At 41.9% G+C, this 24,842-nt stretch overlaps 1 protein-coding gene across 1 annotated transcript in view; it reads left to right on the plus strand.

Moving 5' to 3' along the window:
• Window positions 1-24,068, plus strand: part of FAT4 (FAT atypical cadherin 4) — a 149,565-nt gene extending 125,497 nt beyond the window's left edge. Inside the window, exons 10-17 of the mRNA XM_054202720.1 lie at window positions 1,539-1,643; window positions 3,495-3,802; window positions 7,638-7,723; window positions 9,112-9,291; window positions 10,150-10,274; window positions 11,532-11,749; window positions 16,294-16,555; window positions 20,834-24,068. Of these exons, the coding sequence (XP_054058695.1) occupies window positions 1,539-1,643; window positions 3,495-3,802; window positions 7,638-7,723; window positions 9,112-9,291; window positions 10,150-10,274; window positions 11,532-11,749; window positions 16,294-16,555; window positions 20,834-22,707 (3,158 nt within the window). The 3' untranslated portion in view covers window positions 22,708-24,068. The remainder of the gene's footprint in view (window positions 1-1,538; window positions 1,644-3,494; window positions 3,803-7,637; window positions 7,724-9,111; window positions 9,292-10,149; window positions 10,275-11,531; window positions 11,750-16,293; window positions 16,556-20,833) is intronic.
• Window positions 24,069-24,842: the final 774 nt, after the last annotated feature.

A 24,842-nucleotide genomic window follows, 5' to 3' on the forward strand; every position in this document is an offset into this window, starting at 1 on the left:
CCCCAAAGCATAATTAGATTCAGACACTGGAAATGTTTCCTGGATTTATGGTGAATCTACACGTTACGTATTAACCACAGGAATCCTCCGGGACTCGGTTTCCATCCTGCTCACAGTCGCACATGGAGGGCTGCTGCTCACATGGAAGAGCTGCCTGCAAACTTCTTTATGTTAAACAGAAAAGTAAAAGGCGGGGGGGACATTAGGTTTTCTTAATTAGGTGACTGAAGTTGTGAAATTCTGAAAAAGCTAGCAGATTTAAATATAGCACAGTCCAGATCTGCTACAGTTTTAGGGACCAGCAATCCCTAAGGACAGCATATTGTGCATTGCCGTCACGTGAGATGTAAGAATTATAGGATATATGTGACGTGTAAGAATGGACACCCTCTGTGTGAGTTCATGGTGTACTTTTAACTTAAATGTATATTATATTATATAGTGTGAGGAACAAAAAAATTGATTATCAGTGCAATAAGAAGCATTAAGGCAGTCTGAGCCCTTGCTATCTGTATGTATCCTAGCCTAGATGAAGTTCAAGGAGAGGTCTGGAAGACCGTGGCTGATTTTGCCAGTTTTTGCAGAGAAACACGAAGGACAAACATGATGATACTTTCAAATTTGTGCTGAGCGGGCAGGGAAGGCTGGCACTGCCGGCAGAAGGAAGGCAGGCTCCAAGAGTGTGGTATATAGTGGAAGTGTTGCTAAACTGATAAAAGCTAAGCAAGGAAAAACTTAGAAGAGAGGACCAATACTTTTGTACTTAATGTTTCCATACAAATAAAGTTTTAGTTTCATACAAAGAATCCCCTTGTCGGTATTCAGCATCTGTTAAAATCTTCACTTTTTCTCTTGGTTCCCTTCCTTGTTGAAATGAATTATGCGATTTCAGTTTATTCTCTGGTGAATAATATTTACCACATGTGACAACGTCTGCTTAGAAAAGGACTGTATCCAGGGTAACTTGCTTTAGCTCCAGAGGACTGTGGTCCCTCCGAGTCAGGAAGGAGGTTGTAATTGATGAGGAAAAATAAGAGAAATCATCTAATGTACAATAGCAGCCTGTGTTCAGCATGCCATGTTCATACAGGGTCCAGCAAGGGCTGTCTGTACCTCCTTCACGCTAATGAGTTACATTGCATTAAATAGGAGGGGGGGAAATTTTTATTTTTTTGGTTTTTTAGTTCAGCATCTCCTTTCATTTTGTGATCTCTCTTCTACAGACGTGAGTTAATAAAATAAATAACTAAATATATAAAAACCACCAATACCCGTATAAGATAATTAAAATGAGACCCTTGAAAAGTAAAGTTAATTTCTCCGCGCTGCGTATTATGCCGGTGTCAGGGCTGGGAGCAGCCCAGCATCGTGTCCGTGTTTCCTCTCTCCATCCCATGGCCGCAACTTGTCCCTGGCACCCTCCTTCCTGGCCATGCATTCAGCATTGGTTCGTAAGCTCGTTACCTAATTACCAGCCTGACTTTCCTGTTGACCTGAATACTCTGACCTGGAAATTGCATTTTATTCTCTCATTGCAGGGAGAACGTGCGACTCCGCTGTCAATTACTGTGAGTGCAACCCCTGTTTCAACGGTGGGTCCTGCCAAAGCGGGGTGGAGGGGTATTTCTGCCACTGCCCCTTCGGTGAGTACGCCCTGCCTCTGCCCTGCTTCAACTTAACCTTTCCCTACTCCGTTATTTTTACCTATATAAAACCGATGGGTGTGTATATGGATCCCGGTCCGTGGGCAGGTGTTGGTCACCCCCTATCCCCGTCCTCTCCATTTTTCCCTGATTGTGAGATACTTGTGCCAGCATGGCAGGAGATGGAAGCACGTGGCAGCGGTGGGGGGATCACTGTAGCTGCTGGTGCGGGTACACCGAGGGCTCTGAGCAGTCACAGAATCACAGAATGGTTTGGGTTGGAAGGGACCTTAAAGACCATCCAATTCCAACGCTCTGCCCTGGGCAGGGACACCTCCCACTAGACCAGGCTGCTCAAAGCCCCATCCAGCCTGGCCTTGAACACCTCCAGGGATGGGGCAGCCACAGCTTCCCTGGGCAACCTGTTCCAGTCCTTGCTCTCCAGCTCTAAATTCCATCAGTATTCTTGCATCCCATGCACTCACAAAGCACAAGGAAGTCAGCATAATGTTAAACTAGGAAAAGGGACTTTGGGATGATACTGAGAGGAGAGGGCTTGGTTTTCTTTTGAGAAGTTTGCATAATTTGTCAAAATATCTGTAAAGCAAGAAATAGCGAGCACCTTCATTTTTCTGCAAGTGAGGAGCACAACATTAGATATTGGCACTTTTATATTTAGTACATTTAATGACCTGACTGAATCAAAACAGCTTTGTTAAGCCCACACCAGTACTTGTCCATTCAATTTATTATATATTAGTGAAGTTCTGACTTACCAAACCAGAGTACAATTCCGAGAAGCAGAGAAGCATATTGTACTGCCAAAATAGTTTAATAGTTATTAGAATTTAATTATCCCATATTTGGTTTGTGGAATGAACCCAATAAAGACATAAAGCAGCACAGATATTTCAAGATATCACGATACAATTGCAGCAAGATTGATTCTGAACGCAGGTTAATCCAGAATTGTCATCGTTCATATAGAAAAGCATTAAAAGTAAATGCAACAGATTAATCAAAAACCACATAAACATCTACAGTGTTTTAAGGCTACTGAAAACCGTCATGCAAAAATAAGGTTCTCAATACACATTTGTAACTACCTCTGAATACGGTTTTCTGCTAACATGTGGATTAAGTTCTTTATTCTGTTTTATTTCCTTCGTTTTATGTTTCCTCAGAGTTTATTCATTTCCTATATAGTCATAGTCAGTTGTAAATGTAACTAATATTCATAAATTGAGTAAGTTTTTTCTCATTGTCGCTGCAGTAAAAGAAAGTCAAGGGAAATTATGTGACACGAATCTGAAAATAAATATGTAGGATACAGCGAAATATTCAGAACAATAAAAATACTGAGAAGGCATAATGTTTTAATCACATATATGTTTATATCATAAGGACGAAAAATGAACTACTGATTGAGAAACAGTTCAGATAACAACTATAAAGAGAAAAATAAGCTGAAGTTAGAAATTTATTTCCATAGCTGGATTAACAAATGCCTGATGATAATTAACAGCCATATTTGACATCGCTGTCAAACTCGCTGGTTTTTTTGTTTTCTAAAGAAACCATAGAGCTCACTGAAATGTGCTTTGTTTTTCACTAGACGTAACTGTCATTTGTAACTCAGTTTTTAAGTTGAAATATGTATACTTCCAACACCCACCTGTAGGTAATAGCATTCTTCTGTTCAAGCGGCATATTTTTAATCATACAGTAGAGGTTTTTTAAAGATCCTGCGTATCATAGCTGTATCTAGAGCACATCAGTACTTTGTTTCGGGGGGAAGGCAGAGTAGGGAAAAAACGTCTCCGATACCAGATTTTACTTTTCATTTTGCAGGTGTTTTTGGGAATCATTGTGAACTGAACAGTTACGGATTTGAAGAGCTGTCGTATATGGAGTTTCCCAGCATGGATCCAAACAATAATTACATCTATATCAAGTTTGCCACGATAAAAAGACATGCCTTAATGTTGTATAACTACGATAACCAGACCGGAGAGCGGGCAGAATTTCTAGCTCTGGAAATAGCAGAAGAAAGGCTGAGATTCTCCTACAATCTCGGCAGTGGCACGTACAAGCTTACCACAACTAAGAAGGTGTCCGATGGACAATTTCACACAGTTATTGCCCGGAGGGCTGGCATGGTAAGAAATGCTAAAATGAGAATTTAAGACAAGTTCAGCCAAGGCACTTTGGCTTCCACATGAACTCGGAGGAACGTAAAATTAGTAACGTTGGGTTCGCTAGCAGAACCTCCAATTTTGGAAAGAAACCCTCCCTCGTTTCTCTCTTACTCCAACTGACTCAAAGACCTATAATGCTTTGTTTAGTATGGTGATGATAAAGAATAATTAAAAAAACATGTGCAAGGCCCTGTGCTCTAAATGTGAAAAATGAGAACCAGGAATAATTAATGAAGTAAATTACTACACATGAGGCTAGCTAACTGGTGCAGATTACAGGGATGATTATCAGGGAAGGCTAATTGACCACAGTAACTACAAAAACCCTCAAAATAATTTTTCTCAACATTTGGAAAATAGAATTCCTGGCGTCCCTGACCTCCTTGAGCTAGTTCAGAGGTTTTACCGATCTCATCAGACTGGGAGCCTGTTTTTCCTCTGTAGCATCTATGTGAAAATTTCAAAGGTGCTACATTGAGAGGGGTTTTTGTGGGGGGAGGAGGGGAGTTGCTTTTTTTTTTGTCCCCCAGAAGGCATCGGAGGGGAGGAATTCTGCCAAAAACTGGACTGGGAGAACTGATTGCCATATGCCTGGTACTCTGACCCCTCTCCTGCCTTCGTTTTTGCTTCCAGTAAATGTTTTCTATTCCTCTTCTCTCATTTTTTAATAATATTTCCAAAGCAGAACATAAACCAAATGCTCTTTGAGTTCAAGCCAAGCTTTTTGACTCCACAGTGTTTGAGTTAGAAATGAAACCAAATCCATTTGCCCATCCATAATCAGTAACTCTTGCCCAACAGTTCCCTTCTCAGGCAGAAATGGCCAGCATACGTGGAATCCCATATTCTTCCCATGTTTGCAATGAAAGTCATATAAGAATAATATATGGTTGGGGCTCCACGTTTTGTTTTATATATTTCAAGACAGAAGTGATGTAGGGAATACAAGAATAAACTGTTCTACCCAGTGTGGCTCCCACTCAGTCCCTAAATGGTGCTTTTTTTCTTCTCTCTTGGAAAGTCTTGAGCCTGAAAATTGCATTTCAGTTGCATAGTACAAGACCCGATTCCTCCATTTATTGAAGGGGGGGATGGTGTAGTCTTCAGCTGGATTTGCAAATCCAATTGACGTGTGTTTGTAGGAGTTACATATCCAAATAAGATGAAGGATAACTGTGATGTTGAGTAAAGACTTTTCTTTTAACGTGCCGTACTATCAGTTACTTAATAATTTGCATCGCAGCGTCCAAATGGTAAAGCCCAAAGGTGCACCTAAATCGTGAAAGGCATCAGGTTCCCATTTTAGCAACTAAATTAGCTTGATTTTTCTATCAATCAGTAATATTCAAATGGCGAAGTGTGGGAGCACACATTAAAAATTGAAACAAATACACTTAAGAAAAAAATACAGCAGGAGAACGTTTTACTTGTAGATACGCCAAAGGGCTGGACTACAGAAGAAGAGATAACAAAAAGGACTATTTACAGAACATTTCAGTTATGAATGCTTCAGGCTGAAAGCGAGCATTTAAGACAACCTCTACCTTTGTGTGATATTTTTTTTTTTTTTTTTTAATGTTCAAACCTTCTCAGTATTTTGTCAGCTGTTTACAAACACGGTTATGTGAAAAGAATCGCCTTTGTTTTAGATATTTCTGCTGCAGGAAAAATGTCTCCCAGGTGTCCCAAACTGTATAAAATAGCCCCCCTTCAGGATTCCAAATCTGTCATTTCCTACAGCACAGTGGGATTTTATCGGAAACTGGTAAAATCATTAAGTTGTCAGTCCTGAGCTATTGCAGAGTGACAGGATAGAAAGTCTCGTAATGCGGCAAGGTAACCGTAGAGTAATGCTTAAGTAACAAGCAGGAACATTTGACTAACATTAGAAAATAAATTGTACGAACTCCGGTCCAAGTAAAATATATTCTCAAATATCAGCCCTTCAGCTGGGGTTGTAGCTTGGCTTTCACAGCGCATAGCGATGTGAGTTAGGGAGATTACGCTGATTGAGCTAAGAACAAAAAACTCATTTCATTTATTTTTTGTTGTTGATATTCCGAAGGAAAATATGTATGCGTGTGATGGCATACAGACCAGCCAGCTTATTATTCTTTCTATGAATTGTTTCATTTATACAGGGCTATAATCTGCTTTGGAACTGCAGACTGGCGTTTCTCGGGAGAAGCAGTTCACTCATTATGTATGGAAAGAAATTCAAGATAAGCTTTCATTAAAAAGAGCAAATTGAACAATTCAGGCGTACTGTAGGGCATGATTTAGGGCTAAGAGCTATGAATTTACTTGGTCAATACAATGCGTCAGCTCCCAGTATGTGTTTGGAAATAGCACGGACAATCTGTGGGGATTTCAGCGGGACGTTGTTAGTGAACGTAGTTGCAGGCAGGAAAAAAAGCCATTGCGGAGTAATGACGTACTGAGAGCTGTTGCTGTTTGCGCAGCTCCTGTAATCTAAATCAAAATGCAAAGCAAGGCATTTTAAAAAGTGGCGTTTGATTTAGATTTGCCGTAAAACTGTGCCACACGTTTAGTTGAAACATGAGAAGCTGATATGTACAATTTGGCCATTATGTTTATTTTTCTGAAAATTTGTTTTAAGGGATAACTAAACTTCAGGGTTGGTTTGTATTTTTTTTTTTTTTGCAGCGCATCTGTTATTAATAAATCACTGTGGGGAAAATTCTTTGCTAAATAAGGAGTAAAATAAAAACTCCTTTTTAAATCAGCAGGAATTATTTCATGATTTCAGTGAAAGCTTTGGTGAGACTTTCAGAGATTACAAATAGAAGTGCCAAGATTCCCTTTAGCGTAAATGACTGAGATGGGTAATGAGGCAACCCCGTTGTCTGGGGCTTGATGGCTTGGAGGTAATAATAAAGAGGAAGATGCCTGGTAAAATAAAGAGGTGATGCCTGGTACTTCTCTTGGTCTCATCAGCTTGGTCCCACTGTAGGTAATCCACATGTTTTACCATGATCAACATGGGGCAAACATCCCTAATGACTTATCAGGCTCAGGGTTACCTTAATCAGGTCCACTTGGTTACTCTTTGAGTATTATTGAGTGTTTGGTTATTATTTTTAACTAGTAATCTCAGTGTTTGTACTCCCAGCTTTTGTAACATGCTTTTCATCAAGTTAAAGTAATACGTTTAATGTCACGGTCAAGACCCTAAAGGAATGAATGTCCTTTGTGTTTGGAGGGAGCAGCTCTCCGTTCAGATCAAGAGTAGGATACAGTATGAGCCAAAATAACTGCAGTTTCAAGGAGTAAAGCAAACAAACATGAAAGAAACCCTACCCAAATGTGAAAACTCTGTGTTTAACTAATTCTCTGTGTGAAACAGTCAATTAGCTCACTCTCTTTTAGTATCCACATCCTGGTGTTTACTATGTTGTTGCAGAATGTAGTTGATCGGTGGCTCTGAACAATCCTGCGATCACGCGTGACATGTATAAGTGGTCCATTCTATCCAAGTCATAGAATCATAGAATGATTTAGGTTGGCCAGGGACCTTAAAGACCATCTTGTTCCAACCCCCTGCCCTGGGCAGGGACACCTCCCACTAGACCAGGCTGCTCAAAGCCCCATCCAGCCTGGCCTTGAACACCTCCGGGGATGGGGCAGCCACAGGTTCTCTGGGCAACCTGTGCCAGTGTCTCACCACCCTCACAGTAAAATCCTTGATATAATAATGTTGAATCATAAATATTTAATGTGGTTGGGGACTACAGCCTTGTAATATTCAGCATGTTTGTGTGTGTGGCTTTTGCAGGCAGCATCACTGACGGTGGATTCCTGCTCTGAGGATCAGGAGCCAGGCTACTGCACTGTTAGCAATGTTGCTGTTTCTACCGACTGGTAAATAATTCTTCATTTTGTGGGCATTTTTTTTTTTGAGTAAAATGAAAATCACCCTCTAAAGCCAGAGAAATTTGGAGTAATGATTACATGCCCGAAGCCCAGCCTCAAGCAAGGGGTAGATACCTCAGCTGCACTCCTTCAGCGGCATGCAAAGGCAAGGCTCCAAAGTGACATTTTCTCCCACCTATGCAGAAGCAAGCTAAATTTTCTACATGCTAACTCAGGCTACAATTCTGCATGGAGTTTATTCATGACAAGGAGTTCACTCAGAAGTCCTCAATTCTTGACTCCGTCTCTGTCCTCAGCCTTTGGGGCCACATAAGAAATGTTCGGCCATGGATAGTCCACACTGTGGTGTAAACGGGGATGAGATTTATTGCCTAACAGTATGAGATTTCACATCATAATCTAGACAATGTTAACAAATCAGAATATCAGACACAGTAATACACAAATGTATTTGTTGTAATCAACTGGCCCTTAAGTATACAGCACTACTCTTTGACACTTTGAAGTTCTACCACATTTAGTGCTACAAATCTTTAGGAAAGCCTCCTCCACTTTTGCACTTTGAATCATATCTATTTTGCCAAAACCAGGCTCAGACTCAAAATGCTATTGCTCTAGCAGCACCTATATTTCACGCCAGGGTTCAGTTTTGGGCTTTGGTTTGGAGTCTTCCATTTATTTATTTAAACTGCACCTTTCATAGCTCATAAAGGTGTAAGAAATACCTCATTACTGCTTTCTTAAAAAAAAAAAAAAAGATTAATTACTTTTATATTGTTTTGGGTAATTTCCAGATGTCATCTTTTATGGTTTGCATTTCTTAAACATTAGCCACTACAGAAAGCAAACCTTATTTATTGTGTTTACCATAACTAACTCAGAAGCCTTTCTGTCACATCTTTAGATCCTCTTTGGAGATAACAATAGCTTTAATCCAAATCACTTTAGCTAATTTCTTATAATAATCACAGTCATATTTCCTGTCACACATGGTTTCCCCACTAGCAAAGCTGTTATAGCTTTGTAAAATAATGAATCCATCTTCCATCTATTTAAATATCATCTACAATTTAAACGATAATTGAGTAAAAAAAACCTTATTCATTATGATTTCAAGCATACTGCTCAGTCACGTGAATAGAAATTTTGACATGCAGTAACTTGAGCACGAATTTAGAGTTATAGCCATTATAACTGTTAGTTCAAGTGCTATTGATGTCTCTGTCTCCCCGATCTCTCTGTCTCCCCTTCTAAATGTAAAATATGAATTTTGGAAGAGGAATTTCAGCCGCAGACCGTAGCTGATGGTTACAGTTCCTGTGTCGTCATTGCTATCTTAATATCTGATGCAGATTATTTTTCTGACTCCCTTATAGGACTCTTGATGTACAACCAAATCGAGTTACTGTTGGTGGTATCAGGTCTATAGAGCCCATCCTTCAAAGGAGAGGACAGGTGGAAAGCCATGATTTTGTGGGCTGTATAATGGAGTTTGCAGTCAACGGACGTCCCCTGGAGCCCAGCCAGGCTTTGGCAGCTCAAGGAATCTTAGATCAGTACGTCTGCTATATATGGTATCGAATGGACCGCGTTTACAATAAAGGAAGCCGTCGTGGAAGTCAGATGCTACTCCATTCAGACACCCTTAGATATTTCTTGTAAAGAAATGACTGTAGAATTTTCTGTAAAGTGTGAAAGATGTAGGAAGAAAGTGAATTAGGATGAAAGGTTCACAAAAGATTACAGAGGCTTCAAAAAAGCAGCATCATTAAATTTCTATTGCCAATTATTATTAATGTTGCTTTGCAGGCTGAAATAGAGTAGCCCTGTTATTGGGTTTCTTTATCGATTCCACCTGGGTTTGACTGTACTCATACTGTATGCTAACCCTCTGCTCCCTCTTATTTCTTTTTAATCCACAATGTCTGTTCTATCACTTTGCCTCTTGAGTATCACTGAATTTCCCTCATATCCTCCAAGTGGTCTTTCAGAAATGATGGACTATCTGATTCTATTGTTTTTTTCTGTCTCAGTGTTTGAAGTCACCGTTGTAGCAATTATGTCGGTCTTTCGGCCAAATTTGCTAGCTCACCCTTCTTCTTTCAACCCTCAAGTTTGTGCTGTTTGTTGTGATATGAAGTCTCTGGGGGTCTGCAGCATAAGAAGCACATAAAAGAGTTTCTTCTTCTCTTGCGTAACAGATAATGGGAGTTTCATTCTCTGTGAATTCCTTTCTCTTTCGTAAGACTGTTAACTTGATGCTGAAAATTGGGATCTGTTTAGAAACATGAGCTGTCTATGGAGAAGAACGTCTCCATTTTTGCGTTTTGGGGGGGAAAGGATGCTTCCCAGCACATTTTCTCTGCTTATTTGTGCTTATGTTCTTCAGCATCTGCTTTCCTGATTTGTTTCAGGTGTCCCAGACTGGAAGGCGCATGCACGACCAGCCCCTGCCAACATGGTGGCACCTGTGTTGACCACTGGTCGTGGCAGCAGTGTCACTGCAGAGATGGACTGACAGGAAAGCACTGTGAAAAATGTATGGAGAAGGTTTTACCGTCTTTCTTGTTAATCATAGAATGGTTTGGGTTGGAAGGGACCTTAAAGATCATCTAGTTCCAACCCCCTGCTATGGGCAGGGACACCTCCCACTAGACGAGGCTGCTCAAAGCCCCATCCAGCCTGGCCTTGAATGTACACCTAGCTATGGTTTAACTAAATGCCATTAAGAGTTTCTTTTCAGGGGCATGGGATAATGAATTTTATAAAATAATGAAAACAAGCAGCATGCTTGCCTCTTAAATAATTTTGAAGGAAAAGTCCACAGTGGACTGTTGTCCTTTCATGAGCTAAAAATAGCAACAGGCTACATATATCATGTTTTCTGGTCTGTATATCACATTTCGGGTATCTTGCACTCATTAAAAACTACTGCTTCCCAATAACGTATAATCAGTAACTAAAATAAAGCTATCCCAAAGGAGGGATTTGTCTGCTATGGGGAGGTAAGAGGGTAAGGGAAAGCCTTTCCCTTCACATAAAAGTTGTGTGCACGTCCTTATGGCTTTTCCGAACTGTAGGCCTTTTTATCAAATGGTCGTCAGATTATATGCAAGAAAATACGGTAAATGTAAATAGAAGCAAGCCATTTACGCTCTGGGGTTATTATCTCGCATATGGATAGCTCTGTAAATCAATACGGGATTGTCTAGGAGAACAAAGTGATTTATTTCCATGTAGTTATAGTATAATGACTGGGCTTTGTTTTCTTACATGTCCCATTATTGTTTAGCTGATTTATATGCTTTTATTACACCGGTTTACAAAAGAATTTAGCCATAATTTTAACAGCATTTGGTAGTCAATGCTCTGCCGTTTTTATTCTTTTTTTTATGCCATAACAAATAGAAAGTCATTATCTCTGCCCTGAAGAGCTTAGAGTTGAATATATCATGAAGCCCTGCTTGCAGTAATGGAAACAGTAACATCCCTGGGAAGGAATTACAGTTCCGAGAGCCAAATTTTTTTCCCTACTCCCTCACTTGTTCCCTGGCGAGTTTTAATTTACTATTGACTGATAGCAGCAGTAAATTACTAGCACACTCCCACTCTCAAACACACATTCTGGTTGAAGCCAAAGGAATCGAGGGGCTGAAATTGCCGTTCGCTCCTGCTCTCCCCCCTGACCTGCTCTGAACTCAGTCTCTGCTCCGAGAGAAACTGGTGGTTATTAGGCAGGTGATCTCTGTAGCTCTAACGAGCTGTGTACTCACAACTTCCCCCGTCCTTGTCCCAGATATTACTGCCGACACTGCCTTATCGCTGGAAGGCAAAGGACGACTCGACTACCACATGAGCCCCAACAAGAAGCGAGAGTACATGATGAGACAGGGCACTCGAGGCGCCGGCCCGGGACCCCCGAACGCGGAGCGCTTGGAAGTGAAGTTCAGGACAAGAAGCGAGAACGGCGTTTTAGTTCACGTCCAGGAAAGCAGCAACTTTACTACTGTGAAGGTAAGATTACAGCTAACGCCGAGTTTGATTTGATTGGACTGCCTCACGCATGGTGATCAAAATCACATTTTTCCATTACTCTTGCTGTTTCCTTTATAAAATATTAGGTCTTTAACTGAGGCTAGGCACTGCTCCAGTATCATTCGTCTTCTCAACAATTCCCTCGCTATTTGCCAAGGTATCAGAAGATCTTGATGGTTTTGTATCTAATCAGTTTTGTCTAGACTCCAAATAGTGACTGTTTTAAAGCAGCAAGAACAGCGCTCATTGCCATATTGTTATCGTCATGAAGTTACACTCTACAGAACAAATTGTTTCGTTATTGGCCTTTTATCTTCTGATTTTTCGGGCCTCGAACCCAGACCCTCCTTAAGATAGCAAACAATTGCCAAAAAGTTTTCATTAATTCCTACTAACACGGCTCGTGCTTATCAAACTAGGAAGTGAGGGACCACTTGAACTCATGAGCTTACCCATAGACCAATGTCAATATCAAATTATTTTGAGATACGTAGCTGAATTAATACTTCAAATGGCATTTGGGTTTTTCCCCAAAGAGTTTATTGCTGCAGAAGTTACCTTTCTCAAGAGAAAGTGGTGGTTCAGTTCCTGGCTATGACTCAGTCCATTTGCTCATAACTCTAAATGAGTACAGCAGTGATGTTGGCAAGCGCCTTTATTGGGTTGGTGTAAGCTCCAAGTTTCCTTGGCTGCTGTAAGGCTTTCCAAGTTTTTTTCCCTGACTTTTAAAGAAACTCATACAGAAATTCACACTTTCTAAGCTTCAGCCCCATGGATATTCTCCACCTGCCTGGTCAGGGGTACAGAGCTTTCCTGACACACCGGCTACGTTTAAGAAGCAAGTCTGTTTTACTTCCCTGGTGTACTCTTTTACCGCATCATTTGATAGGAAGTTTCTGCCTCAGTCATATTAGCAGATAAGGTCTCATTATTTTTGAGTTCTGGAGAGAAGAAAATAAATACTACCTTTTTCTCCCTGGTAGAATTTGCTAGGTCAGCTCTATGAGCATTATTAAAAAAAAAAAAAAAAAGAGTTGTCTTTCCTGGCTCAAAGCACTAGTGGTGTGTTTATGCAAACACTCTTATTATTGTTAATATTGGTGAAGTTATACAAGCAAGCAGAGGGTGTCAAGTCCCAGACCCAGCTGTGCGAGGGCAAAGAGCAGAGGTTTGCCTAGTAACAGATGCAGCAGTCTGAGGAAGGAGAGGTAACATCACTGTACTGTTGATTGCCGAAAAGTTCCCAGATGATGCTGGTTACTAAAACTGTAGTTCTGCGCCACCGCTCATATCTGGAGAAGGCATCAGGATGAGCACTTCTCTCGGTGGTGGCCCAAGATGTCAGTGAAGATGCCTAACCCACACGTAGGTCTCCCTGGCATCTCAGTCCACACCTGGTGCAGAAGACGTGCTTTAGGAACTTCTGTGTACAACTCTCTTGTCAGTCTTCAAAACAGACAATTTTATAACTTGACTGTTAAGTCTTTTAATATGCTTGTTATCCAAAGTGTAAGTATTCAGAGAAAAACTGCCATGTGTTTTTTAATATTAAACTGTGCTGGGGAAAATGTACAAGTCCTGTGGCTACCTCCATGCCTCCACATTTTTCCTCTTACAGTTAACTGGTTTTGGTGTAGCAGGAATTGGGGTAAAATTAAAGAAATGGTAATAAACCAGACCCACTGAGGCTGTGAGCAGCGGATTCACTAAATGATGGATGTAAACTCCCCACAAAGAACCCAGGAGAGGCCTTTACGATATAAAGGGATCCTTAATCCAGGAAAGATACAAAAACTAGCAGATTAAATTAAACAATGGTCAAGATCAGATGGAAGATGCCCCGCCCCACCCCCCCCAACACACGAAAAGGAAGAGGGTAGGGGATTCCTTATTAGTAAAGTTTTTTGTCACAGCCTATTTTCCTACAAATAATAGAGGTTGCAACTAATCCAATTAGAAGTAATAGGATGAATACAGCAGTTTAAAGGTGAAATGACCTAACATACGCACATGTTCAGGGTGGTGAGGCGCTGGCACAGGTTGCCCAGAGAAGCTGTGGCTGCCCCATCCCTGGAGGTGTTCAAGGCCAGGCTGGATGGGGCTTTGAGCAGCCTGGTCTAGTGGGAGGTGTCCCTGCCCAGGGCAGGGGGGATCCCTTCCCACCCAAACCATTCTGTGATTCTATGCATATGTTGAGTTGCAGGAATAAATCAGAACATAACTCATTTAAATGATGTCTCATCCAGTAGGCCATAAATCTGTACAGGCTAGAACTCAGATTTAAGACAAATAAGAAGCAATTTGTTCAGTAAAGGAGACTTTGAATGTTAGTAAAGTTGAATCATTCTTGTAGTTAGGAGTATGTTTGATTTAGTGGTTCATTCTTTTCATTATATTCTAGTTGTCAGTTGCTCTGCCATTTAAATAAAACCCAGAAATGGGTGTTACTCAGTACTGTCAGCATCAGCATTTGTTTCAAATTTAGAAATATGTTGTGCTTTAAGGAACCAAGATGAATATTCCTTATTTTTTCCTGGTTGAAGAAGTCATGGACTGGTCTTGTCTCTGGAAATTTTATTTTCCAAATGCCACTAGTATATTATTTATGAGTCTGTTACCATTAGTCACATGCAATTTTAAAGAAACAGAAATAGAGCTAGAGAGTCATAAATCAGTATGTAAAATATCAGTTGCTGACAGGTAAATAATTCTACAATTCTTCTCTAATGTGGAATTAAAAGTTACGATTCTGTGCTTAGTCTTCCCGTAAGCTTAGAGGGTATTGTCTGTTATGGTATATTTATTTTCTTTCACAGAAAGACCAAATACTTTCATGGAGTATAAAAGACAAAATAAGACTTATCAAACCAATTGCAGGTTACAGGCATAAACATATGTATATATTCTGCCCACTTAATCTTTTTATAAATACTTTTGATTGTGGCAAATGTTGTTTAATACATTGTAATAAGCCTGTGTGACGGCATTTCCAAATGTGGGATTTTCTTTGGGCTGTGTGATGGCTTAGATGCCACCTGTGTTTGCCGGTAATAAAAGCATCCTCTCTCTGAGGGGCAGCTTTATCAAAGACTCCCTCAAACAATACATTCTCAAATAGTCCAAATTATTGCACTTATAAATGAAGTGCGTGCACGTATTAACCATTGTATTTCTTGATCCAAATGGAATACGTGCTAGATACATCCAGTTCAGGCTGCTGCCAAGGCATGAGCGTGGCCTTACAGCCATATTAAAGCTGATCTGTATGAACAAAGTCCTCAGCTTGCATCGCTGAAGAAGTAAATCCAGAGCATTTAAGTTTCTGGAAACGAGAGCAGCATTCTTGTAGCCGGTGTGTCACCTCGCAGTTCTTCCCACGTGAACGTGATTTTTCCTGGAACAAAGCACGCGAGGCTTAGAGTGCTTCCAACAAACCTGGGCTATGGGCGTGCGCGTCCTGCACGCTTGTCTTCTGGAGCACGGACCGACTGAGCCGCAGCGAGGAACACGTGAGGGAAAACAGTCCTCTTATTTAACATGTACGACCAAAGGGGCAGAGGATGGAAGGAAATTTGCGACAAGTCTCAAAGCCACCCTGTGTGTGAGCTGTACACAGCTCTGTACGCCCCTAGGACCTCATCTGATGGACCCAATTCCTGCAATATTTGAGAAGCTGGAAGGTTTGGATGTTGGGTTTTGGTTTTTTTTTTAAACTCCTATTTCTTAAGTGCAAATTTCTTAAGTTTGCACTGATCTCATTTTGGGATCATTTAATATCGGGCTAGAAAGAGATTTGAAATTCTTCATCTCATGATTCAGTAGAATTGCGAGGTGTCATTCCTAGAGGAAAAGCCAAAAAATTTTTAATGGAATTTAATAGTGCCTTTTTTTTTTTCCTAACAGCTCACAAGTTTAAAAGCGGTTTGCTCAAGTAAGCACCGTTTGAAAATTCACACGCTTTGCAACTCTTCGCCAAAGTCTCTAAAATACAACTATTTCTCTGCAAAATGCAAATTAGAAGCAAAACCAGATAGGAAATGGGAATCTTGTCCAAGTCCTGCCATGCTGTATATATTCCCACTGTGTCGTAATGAAAACTGGATGCAAGTTTTTTGGGCAGGGACAACATCTGTTTACTCTGCAAAGCATTTTCCACGCTTGCATTGAAGAAGGAGGAAGAATCGTTCTTTTATTGGTTAAAATGTTTTTTTCATGTTCATGGCCTGTTGCTGGCCTCTCAAGAGGTTTTTCTCTTATGAGATTAGCTGGGAAATGAGTGGATGGCAGGTCTTGAGTTTTCTGCAGATGCCATGATGTATTTAATTGCGTCCAAATTTTTAGTAGTAAATAATTAATGCATTTTTAGTACAAAACAATTATTTGGGGAAAAATATACCCAGGCTTCCTATTAGAACCAAAGTTGCTGTAGCTGGACTGAATAGGCATTACGTTGGTTATGTGTGTATAGGAGTGGTTATGCATGTATCATTTTAAAATGGTGCATTTTACTTTTTTCTGCTCAGATAAAAGGTGGGAAAGTGCACTATGTATCGGATGCTGGAATTGCTGGGAAAGTGGAAAGAAATATCCCAGAAGTGTACACGGCAGATGGTCAGTGGCATTCGGTGCTCATTGAGAAGAACGGGTCCGCTACTATCCTGTCGGTCGACAGGACTCACAGCCGAGACATCCTCCATGCCACACAAGACTTTGGTGGACTAAATGTTCTTACAATTTCTTTGGGAGGTATCCCATCAAGCCAACCTTTCAAGAGCACAGTTGCAGGTAATTTTTTATTATTTTTTTCTTAATCTATTGCACATAAGCAGATTTGAGCAGACAAAGGGTCTCTATTTGCTTAAAGGTTGCAGAATGCACTGTAATTCTTTGTTAGTAACTAATACACTTCTGTACTTTGCCAGGAAAACTGCGAATTAAGTGAGTAAGGATTGCAGGCTTTGTTCCTTCAATACACGCTGCAGCCTTGTTGTTTCCAAAAGCAGGCACTCCATCTGCAAGGCTTTTTGGATTTGCTCGTTTGTCTGTAAATCAGTTCTTATAATTTTGTTATGCTAATGGAGAAGAAAGGATCTATTCTTCACCTGGGCCAGAATCTGGAAAATCGAGGCAAATCTTTTACGTGGGCAAAAATGGTAAATGAAAACTTTGTCTCTGTAGGGGTTTGGTAAGTGCTGCAGGATTTAGCCTGTTTTTAATATGATTAAAATATTTTCTGAAACTCCAGCTTCCTCCTGCTTTATCCTGCTGTCAAACGAAGAATAGGATTTATTTCTGAGCAACCAAAACCAAGGACAATAAGGAACCACCCTCTGACTGAAATCTAGTTGTTAAGAAGTAAATCAGTCTCCCATAAGAGTTAAAGCAACTGTCTTAGACCCTGGCAAAAGAAGCAGATAACATATATTTGATATCATTCCCCCAGTGATAAGTAAGGATGGAAGTGATTTTTAGCTACAAACTGTGAGATACTCCAGACAATGCAGCCGTAGGTTTCACAGAGTTTTTATATTGAAGAATCTTCCTGCCTTCAAGAACTGCAACCAGATAAAGGCTCTTTGAGCGGAGCAAATTCACACCTCACATTTGTGTATTGTGGATTTGTATGAAGTCATATGAAAGCTCTGCTTACCTTTACCATTTTTACATGTATGTTTTATGAGCAGTGTATGCATGGAAAAATCTGAGGCTTTTAGGGAAGCTGGAACAAAGAAAATTGAGGACGCTAAAATCTCACCACTGCCTGATGCTGTGGCAGACAAATTAGGAATGTCTGGCTTCCATTAGGAATACACAATCCAAAATCTCTTATTCATATGATTTTATTTTATTTTAATATTGGGTTACATTGTGTACGACATACCAAGGATTTACAAGGGGGAGGTATAAAACTCTGCATGAACTCAGAGAGTCGAAAATATCTGCAGGGCTGTTAAAGGCAGACAAAAACATAAGTGGGTGACAATTCCAGGGCTGGTATATCCAATAATATTTTCAAACCCGGGTAGACCTGACAAAATCCCGATCGCTGTTTATCACATCACTGCTGCAAGGGAGCACCAATATGCAGCAAGGTAATCGTCTGTTTTGCTTGGGATCCCACCTGAACCCAAATCCTCAATTTCCTCTTTATTTGGGAATGTAAAAACAGGAGAAAATGAAAATGGGAGTAATGCTGAGAGAAAATACATCTCTTTCAGAATGGAAATAATAGAGAAATAGCACGCTTGCAAACCTGGGAAGGCTCTTTCATGTCCCTTTGCACCACATGGCTTGCATCCCTCAGTGAAATGTATTTGATGTTGATACCCACTCGTGTTTCATTTCGGACATCAGAGGATGTTCAAATTTTAAAACAACTTACTTCGAAGATTATAAATCTGTATGTATCGCCTCATACAACTTGAGTATATTTGCTATTTCGTGACAGAGTGAATATTCATAACGTTTATCTCTGTGCTACCTGTTTTTACAGACATTTCCACAGTTATTCACAAAGTTGCCATTCATATAGTGGCTCTTCCATTCCAGCAATATGTTTGCAGAAATTAATCTTTCTCTGACTTGACTAATGCATGGAAAAATTGTTCCCGTTTATTCTTTCACCCAAGTGCGATGCTTCAGAACTGAGCAGTGGCACTTTCCTTCTCCTTGGTGATTATTTTTAGTGATGATAGCTGATAAATTTGATCGTGAATAATGTCCTCCTGTAAACCTGGCACCACACACGGCATCCCAAGGGCAATCCAGCAGAAATTAAGGAGAAATTAACACGTTTCTTACAGCAACCACTCGTGCACACCAAGAGCATGACTTAGAATCATAGAGTCGTCTAGGTTGGAAGGGACCTTTAAGGTCATCGAGTCCAACCATTAACTTAACACTGCCAAAACCACCACTAAACCATGTCCCTCAGCACCACATCTACCCATCTTTTCAGTACCTCCAGGGAGGTACCTACAAGACAGACAAGAAAGACAGACTTACAAACACATCCCTGCGTACCATTTTGCCGCAGCTCCAAGCAGAGGTTGGCATAAGGTTGCACTATCCTAAAACCCTCACAGAAAGGATTAAGTCTGGGGAACGCAGGGAATTATTAGGCTGGCAAAAGGCTGGATTTTCCTGCGAGCTCACACACAACCACCGCACAAAGGCTGGGGATAATCCCATCTCCCAGGGCTCTCTCAGCGCTGAAACTCAGCGTCACCATTGACAGGGTAGCACTACAACCGAACTTGGGGAAGTTTGGAAAAAGGCCACTCGAGATCCAGAGACGTAAAAGTATTGCTGTGATTTTAGGAGACGGCAAGACGGGAGACTTGGCTGAAGAATGACAGGAAACTTCAGCTCAGATCAGGGGAAACTGGAAAGGGCATAAGTAAAGGGGAGTGGAAGCTAATGTATTTTGCTAGCACAGCCAAGCCAGCTGCCCGCAGGTGTCTCTGTGTGGATGATAAGAAGTTCTAGGAATACGGGAAAATTAGGAAACAAAAACATTTAAGCATATTGAATGAAGTCATTAGGAGGAATATTTGTTCAAATTCATTTTAAAGACATTAAATGCTGTTAGAATAGAAGTTTCCCTATGGTAACCATTTGAATTCTTACCTTATTCGCTGAACAATGTTGGAGCCTTTCATTTAGCTTCAGCGAAATGGGTCTACAAATTGAAAATTGAGTCCATTTAACAATATATTTTTAGAAAATACAATGTTTCTGCAAAATCCAGCCATTTGCTCATTGCTTAGTATTTTGGCAAAATAATTTTGTTTCAAGGGGAAACTACATTATAATAAAGATCTGAGAATATAACCTTCAGACTTCCTTCAATGAGTCTGTCTGTGAGATAAGCACGCTAAATCACAAACATATCTGTTTTGCATTGCAAGCCTCAGATCTAATCTGCGCAGTGAGCAGCAGAGTTGAGTCTCAATGTGCGAGCGACCTGGTTTTACCCAAAATGCTTTTTCTCGTTTCATTTTTCCATTATGTTGTTTGCTCGATTTGAACTTTATTCCCAGTCCCCAAGCTTGAGGGAGTTACTTCCCAATCAGACAGTAGTTCCTTCTGCTGTGCAGCCTATAGCATTCTTAAAAGCCAGATCAACATTTCAAATAACATTTAGGCTTCTGCTTACAATCGCCTATTTTTTCAGATTTAATGAAAGCAATGGGTGTACAAAATGTCTTATAGGCCTTCTAGAAAATGTGTGTTAATTTCAACATCTTAATTGCAGATTTTGGTACGTTTTGTTTACTCACCTAAGAAAAATTTCATTGCTTTGAAATCTTAGTGTTGAAGTTAAAAACCATGGTCTGTTTCTGAATTCTTATTTGGCAGACTTAAAAGAACCAAGATATCTTGGTATAATTTATGTAAGTGTCATGCATGTATCTTCAGAGAAATTATTTAATTACTTTCTTATCTTTAATCTCCATTTCTATGCACAGCTTAGCTGTGAAAATCATTAGTTTTAAAAGGTGCCTTTGTAGAGGTTGTATCAGAAGCTCTAGGCATGACCAGCCTTTACTTAATCTTGTTCTGCTTAAAAGTAGATTTCAGTTCCTATGAACCCTAAAAAATTATCAAAAGGAAAGCTGGAGAGGGGTTTTTTACAAGGGCATGTAGTGATAGGACGAGGGGTAATGGCTTCAAACTGGAAGAGGGCAGATTTAGATTAGATACTAGGAAAACAATTTTCAATATGAGGGTAGTGAGACACTGGCCCAGGCTGGATGGGGCTTTGAGCAACCTGGTCTAGTGGGAGGTGTCCCTGCCCAGGGCAGGGGGTTGGAACTAGATGGTCTTTAAGGTCCCTTCCAACCCAAACCATTCTATGATTGGGTTTTCTATTTTGTTGCTTCTCTGTTGGTGTTTCCTCTTTCATTTCAAGGGGCAAGAGGCACATCGCAGATCTTGTCATCTGCTGATCCAAAAGGTTTACTCTTTAGTGTGACAGTGATGCTCAGAGTGTCTTTGGCCTCTGTTGACAGAGCATACTAATTTTTCAGGTCCTGATGTGACTCTTGCTTTTCCTCCTAGGCTTCGATGGCTGCATTTCCTACATCAAGTACGGCGGGGAGAGCCTTCCCTTCGCTGGCAAGCACAGCCTCGCCACTCTCTCCAAAACAGACCCCTCGGTGAAGATCGGCTGCCGCGGCCCCAACGTCTGTGCCAGCAGTCCCTGCTGGGGCGAACTGATGTGCATCAACCAGTGGTATGCCTACCAGTGTGTCCCACCAGGCGCCTGTGCCTCCAGCCCCTGCCAGAATGGTGGCAGTTGTGAGCCCGGGGCACACACCGGCTTCACCTGCAGCTGCCCCGAGGCATACGCGGGACGGACGTGTGAGGCGGTGGTGGCATGTCTGGGGGTCTCCTGCGCCCCAGGCCACGAGTGTAGAGCGGGCATCAATGGTGGCCACATCTGCCTCCCGTCCCCACACCCCGCCGAGCTGTCCCTGCCCCTCTGGGCCGTGCCGGCTATCGTGGGGAGCTGTGCAACAGTCCTGGCGCTGCTGGTCCTCAGCCTCATCCTCTGCAACCAGTGCCGAGGAAAGAAGTCGAAAGCCCCGAAAGAGGAGAAGAAAACGAAGGAGAAGAAGAAAAAAGGGAGCGAGAATGTGGCGTTTGATGACCCGGACAACATCCCGCCCTATGGTGACGACATGACGGTCAGGAAGCAGCCCGAAGGGAACCCAAAACCTGATATCATCGAAAGAGAAAACCCGTATCTCATCTATGACGAAACCGACATCCCGCACGCCACGGAGACCATCCCCAGTGCCCCGCTGGCTTCTCCTGAGCCCGAGATCGAGCACTACGACATTGACAACGCCAGCAGCATCGCCCCCTCAGACGCTGACATCATCCAGCACTACAAGCAGTTTCGGAGTCACACACCCAAGTTCTCCATCCAGAGGCACAGCCCGCTGGGCTTCGCCCGGCAGTCCCCCATGCCCCTGGGAGCCAGCAGCTTGACCTACCAGCCTGCCTACGGGCAGGGCTTGAGGACATCCTCGTTAAGCCACTCGGCGTGCCCTACTCCCAACCCCCTGTCTCGGCACAGCCCCGCACCCTTCTCCAAATCATCGACGTTCTACAGGCACAGTCCGGCGAGGGAGCTGCACCTCGCCATAAGGGAAGGGAGCCCGCTGGAGATGCACAACGATGTCTGCCAGCCCGGCATTTTTAACTATGCCACTCGGCTGGGGAGGAGAAGTAAGAGTCCACAGACCATGGCAAGCCACGGTTCCCGACCAGGAAGCCGCCTGAAGCAGCCCATCGGGCAGATCCCTCTGGAGACTGCTCCTCCGGTGGGGCTGTCCATTGAAGAGGTGGAGAGACTGAACACCCCTCGCCCCAGAAACCCCAGCATCTGCAGCGCAGACCACGGCCGGTCCTCTTCTGAGGAGGACTGCAGAAGGCCTCTGTCCCGGACGAGGAACCCGGCCGATGGTATTCCTGCACCTGAGTCCTCCTCCGACAGCGACTCCCACGAGTCCTTCACCTGCTCGGAGATGGAGTACGACAGGGATAAGCCCATAGCGTACACCTCCAGGATGCCCAAGTTATCCCAGGTCAACGAGTCCGATGCGGATGACGAGGACAACTACGGTGCCAGGCTGAAGCCCCGGCGGTACCCTGGCCGCCGAGGCGAGGGGGGACCGGTGGGGGCACAGGCGACCACCGCCAGCTCCGGGGAGAGCTCCCTGCCCGTGAAACTGGGGCAACAAGCAGGAAGCTTCAACTGGGACAACCTCTTGAACTGGGGCCCGGGCTTTGGGCATTATGTGGATGTTTTCAAAGATTTGGCATCGCTTCCTGAAAAAACAGCAGCAGCAGCAGCGAGTGAAGACAGCAAAGGTGGTACAACGAAGCCTGTTTCCAAGGACGGGGAAGCAGAACAGTATGTATAGGCTTTGTCTCCTGGTATTGCCGCAGTGCGAAACCACGGGGACCGGTCAAACCATTATATGGTTGTAGAAAAGCAAAGGTCAGCATTTGAACCCCAGGCCAGTTTGGTTGGAGGAGACTTTAAAAATAATAACCATTATGCTGCTGAAAGAGACTTAAAACATTTTTAATTTAATTATGCTTGGATGAATTTATTTCTCCTGCATGCATTGTATTTGAAAGCAAGATATTCGGCATGCAGCCTTTGAAAAGGGTTTCCTATTTACCATTGTTTGGTTTGTGATTCTTAAATTAATAATGCTTTGTTCTGAAAATGAACTAATTTTTTTTTTTTTTTGAAATTGTGAAGGATGTGCATATTGTCTCCAGCTACTAACATGTTTTACGATGCAAGTGTATTGAGGATTTAATTTTCCTTAAGAAGTGCATGGAAGGAGGATGGTGAATGAAGGAATTACAGTAGTTAAGGTGTCTCAGAAAACACAGTTACCGTATCCTGCAGTTGCTCGCATGTAACTTTATGGATGAAATCAGCTTGAATAATTGCTGGCAACAGTGCTGTAAGTCTTATTCCACACAAGAGGTGCTAGAAGCAGCTCAAGCCAGTCAGCACTTTAGGAGTATCTTTTCCTTTTCGGCTTGTTTATTTGTTTGTTTGGGGTTCCCCCCCCCCCCCCCTTTTTTTTTTGTTTTGTTTGGGTTTTGGTTTTTTTGACAAAGTTGTGTGAGAGCTTCTGAATCTCTACGAAATATTTGGGGATGCTTAACCTTGGTCCCTGCCCACCCCTTTCAGTGCTTCCAGTGGGAGGGAAGAGATTGGCGTTGGTCAGCCCAGCCGGGTATCCTGGATGGGGAGCAGCAGCACGATCGACAGGAGCGAGGGGAAAAAAACAAACCCTCAATTTTTCCACATCTCTTGGCCTCTCGTCTCGGCTGTGCTGCTGCTGCAGCCGCCGCTTCTCCCCAGGTTTCATTTTCCATCTGTACCACGGAAAGGTAGGAATAACACTTACTCGCCTACCTCACAGGGGTGTTGTGAGGACTAATCAGTTAACTCGTCTGAAGTGCTTAGACTTTATAAAGCACTATAATAAGTATTATCATAATTATTATTAAAGCACTGCCTAGCCTTTGTGACCTTGGAGTGACATTTTTTCTGCATTATATGATTTTCTATGGTGGAAACTTTGAAGAGTTATTTATTGTATAGAAAATTACTGCACTCTAGCATTTTGGAGCGGATATGAGGGAAAACTACTTGTAGATTCATTAATGTAGCTTACTGTTTGTCCCAAATTCCCTGAAGTTTTAGGTAAAAGTAGAACCTCACAAAGTCCTTACATCTTCATGCAGATCTGATGAACCTATTGTACTGTGTAAAAACTTCAATTTTTTTTTTTTTTTTTTACCTAAGCTGTGTTTTTATATCAATATTTTCCTATGCTGAATAGTTTTCTTACTTTCAGGGAAGGTAAGAAAAATACTTTTTTTACATTTGTTACTTATGTAACATACATATTTTTCACATTTTGATAAAATTGTAACATACTGTATGCTTTCTACCTGTAAATGCCAATAATAGAATTAAAATATTTATTTAAAATCTTTAGTGTGTGTTATTGGAAACCTCTCTTCTTTTTCTCTCTCTCTCTCCAATTTCCACTCCTTCATCTTCACTTTTTTACTAGCTTTTTATTCAGAAAATGTGCTTTAAGAAGCAAGGCGACGATGCAAAATTAAGCGTTTGGAGTTCATTCACAGCGAAGGCAGCACTAGTATCACCATGGGAATTAAATTAATCTCTCTGCGGAGGGCAACACAAGCCCAGTGCGCTTCTTGAAGTCCCACTGAGTCCAGTGGGGTCGTCCCTTTCCAAGGGATGAATTTCACCCAAGGGTGAGGGAAGCGTTCAGCGTCTTTCATGAGTGCCCTTGATCCAAAACCAGCAGGCTTCACCAGGAGAAGAGATGGTATTGTGATGATGTTGAGCCTCAGATAATGCCAAAAAAAGTACCAAATCTATTTTCAGATTCCTAATAACATAGTAAAACTCTATTTTAGTCCTTAGGAGTTCATCAGTAGCAACTGGTTTTACATCTGTTAACCAAGACTTCCACCTCTGCTCAAAGCCGACGCT

This window comes from Rissa tridactyla, chromosome 5, assembly GCF_028500815.1.
Source record: "Rissa tridactyla isolate bRisTri1 chromosome 5, bRisTri1.patW.cur.20221130, whole genome shotgun sequence".
In the NCBI taxonomy this organism is placed as follows: domain Eukaryota; kingdom Metazoa; phylum Chordata; class Aves; order Charadriiformes; family Laridae; genus Rissa; species Rissa tridactyla.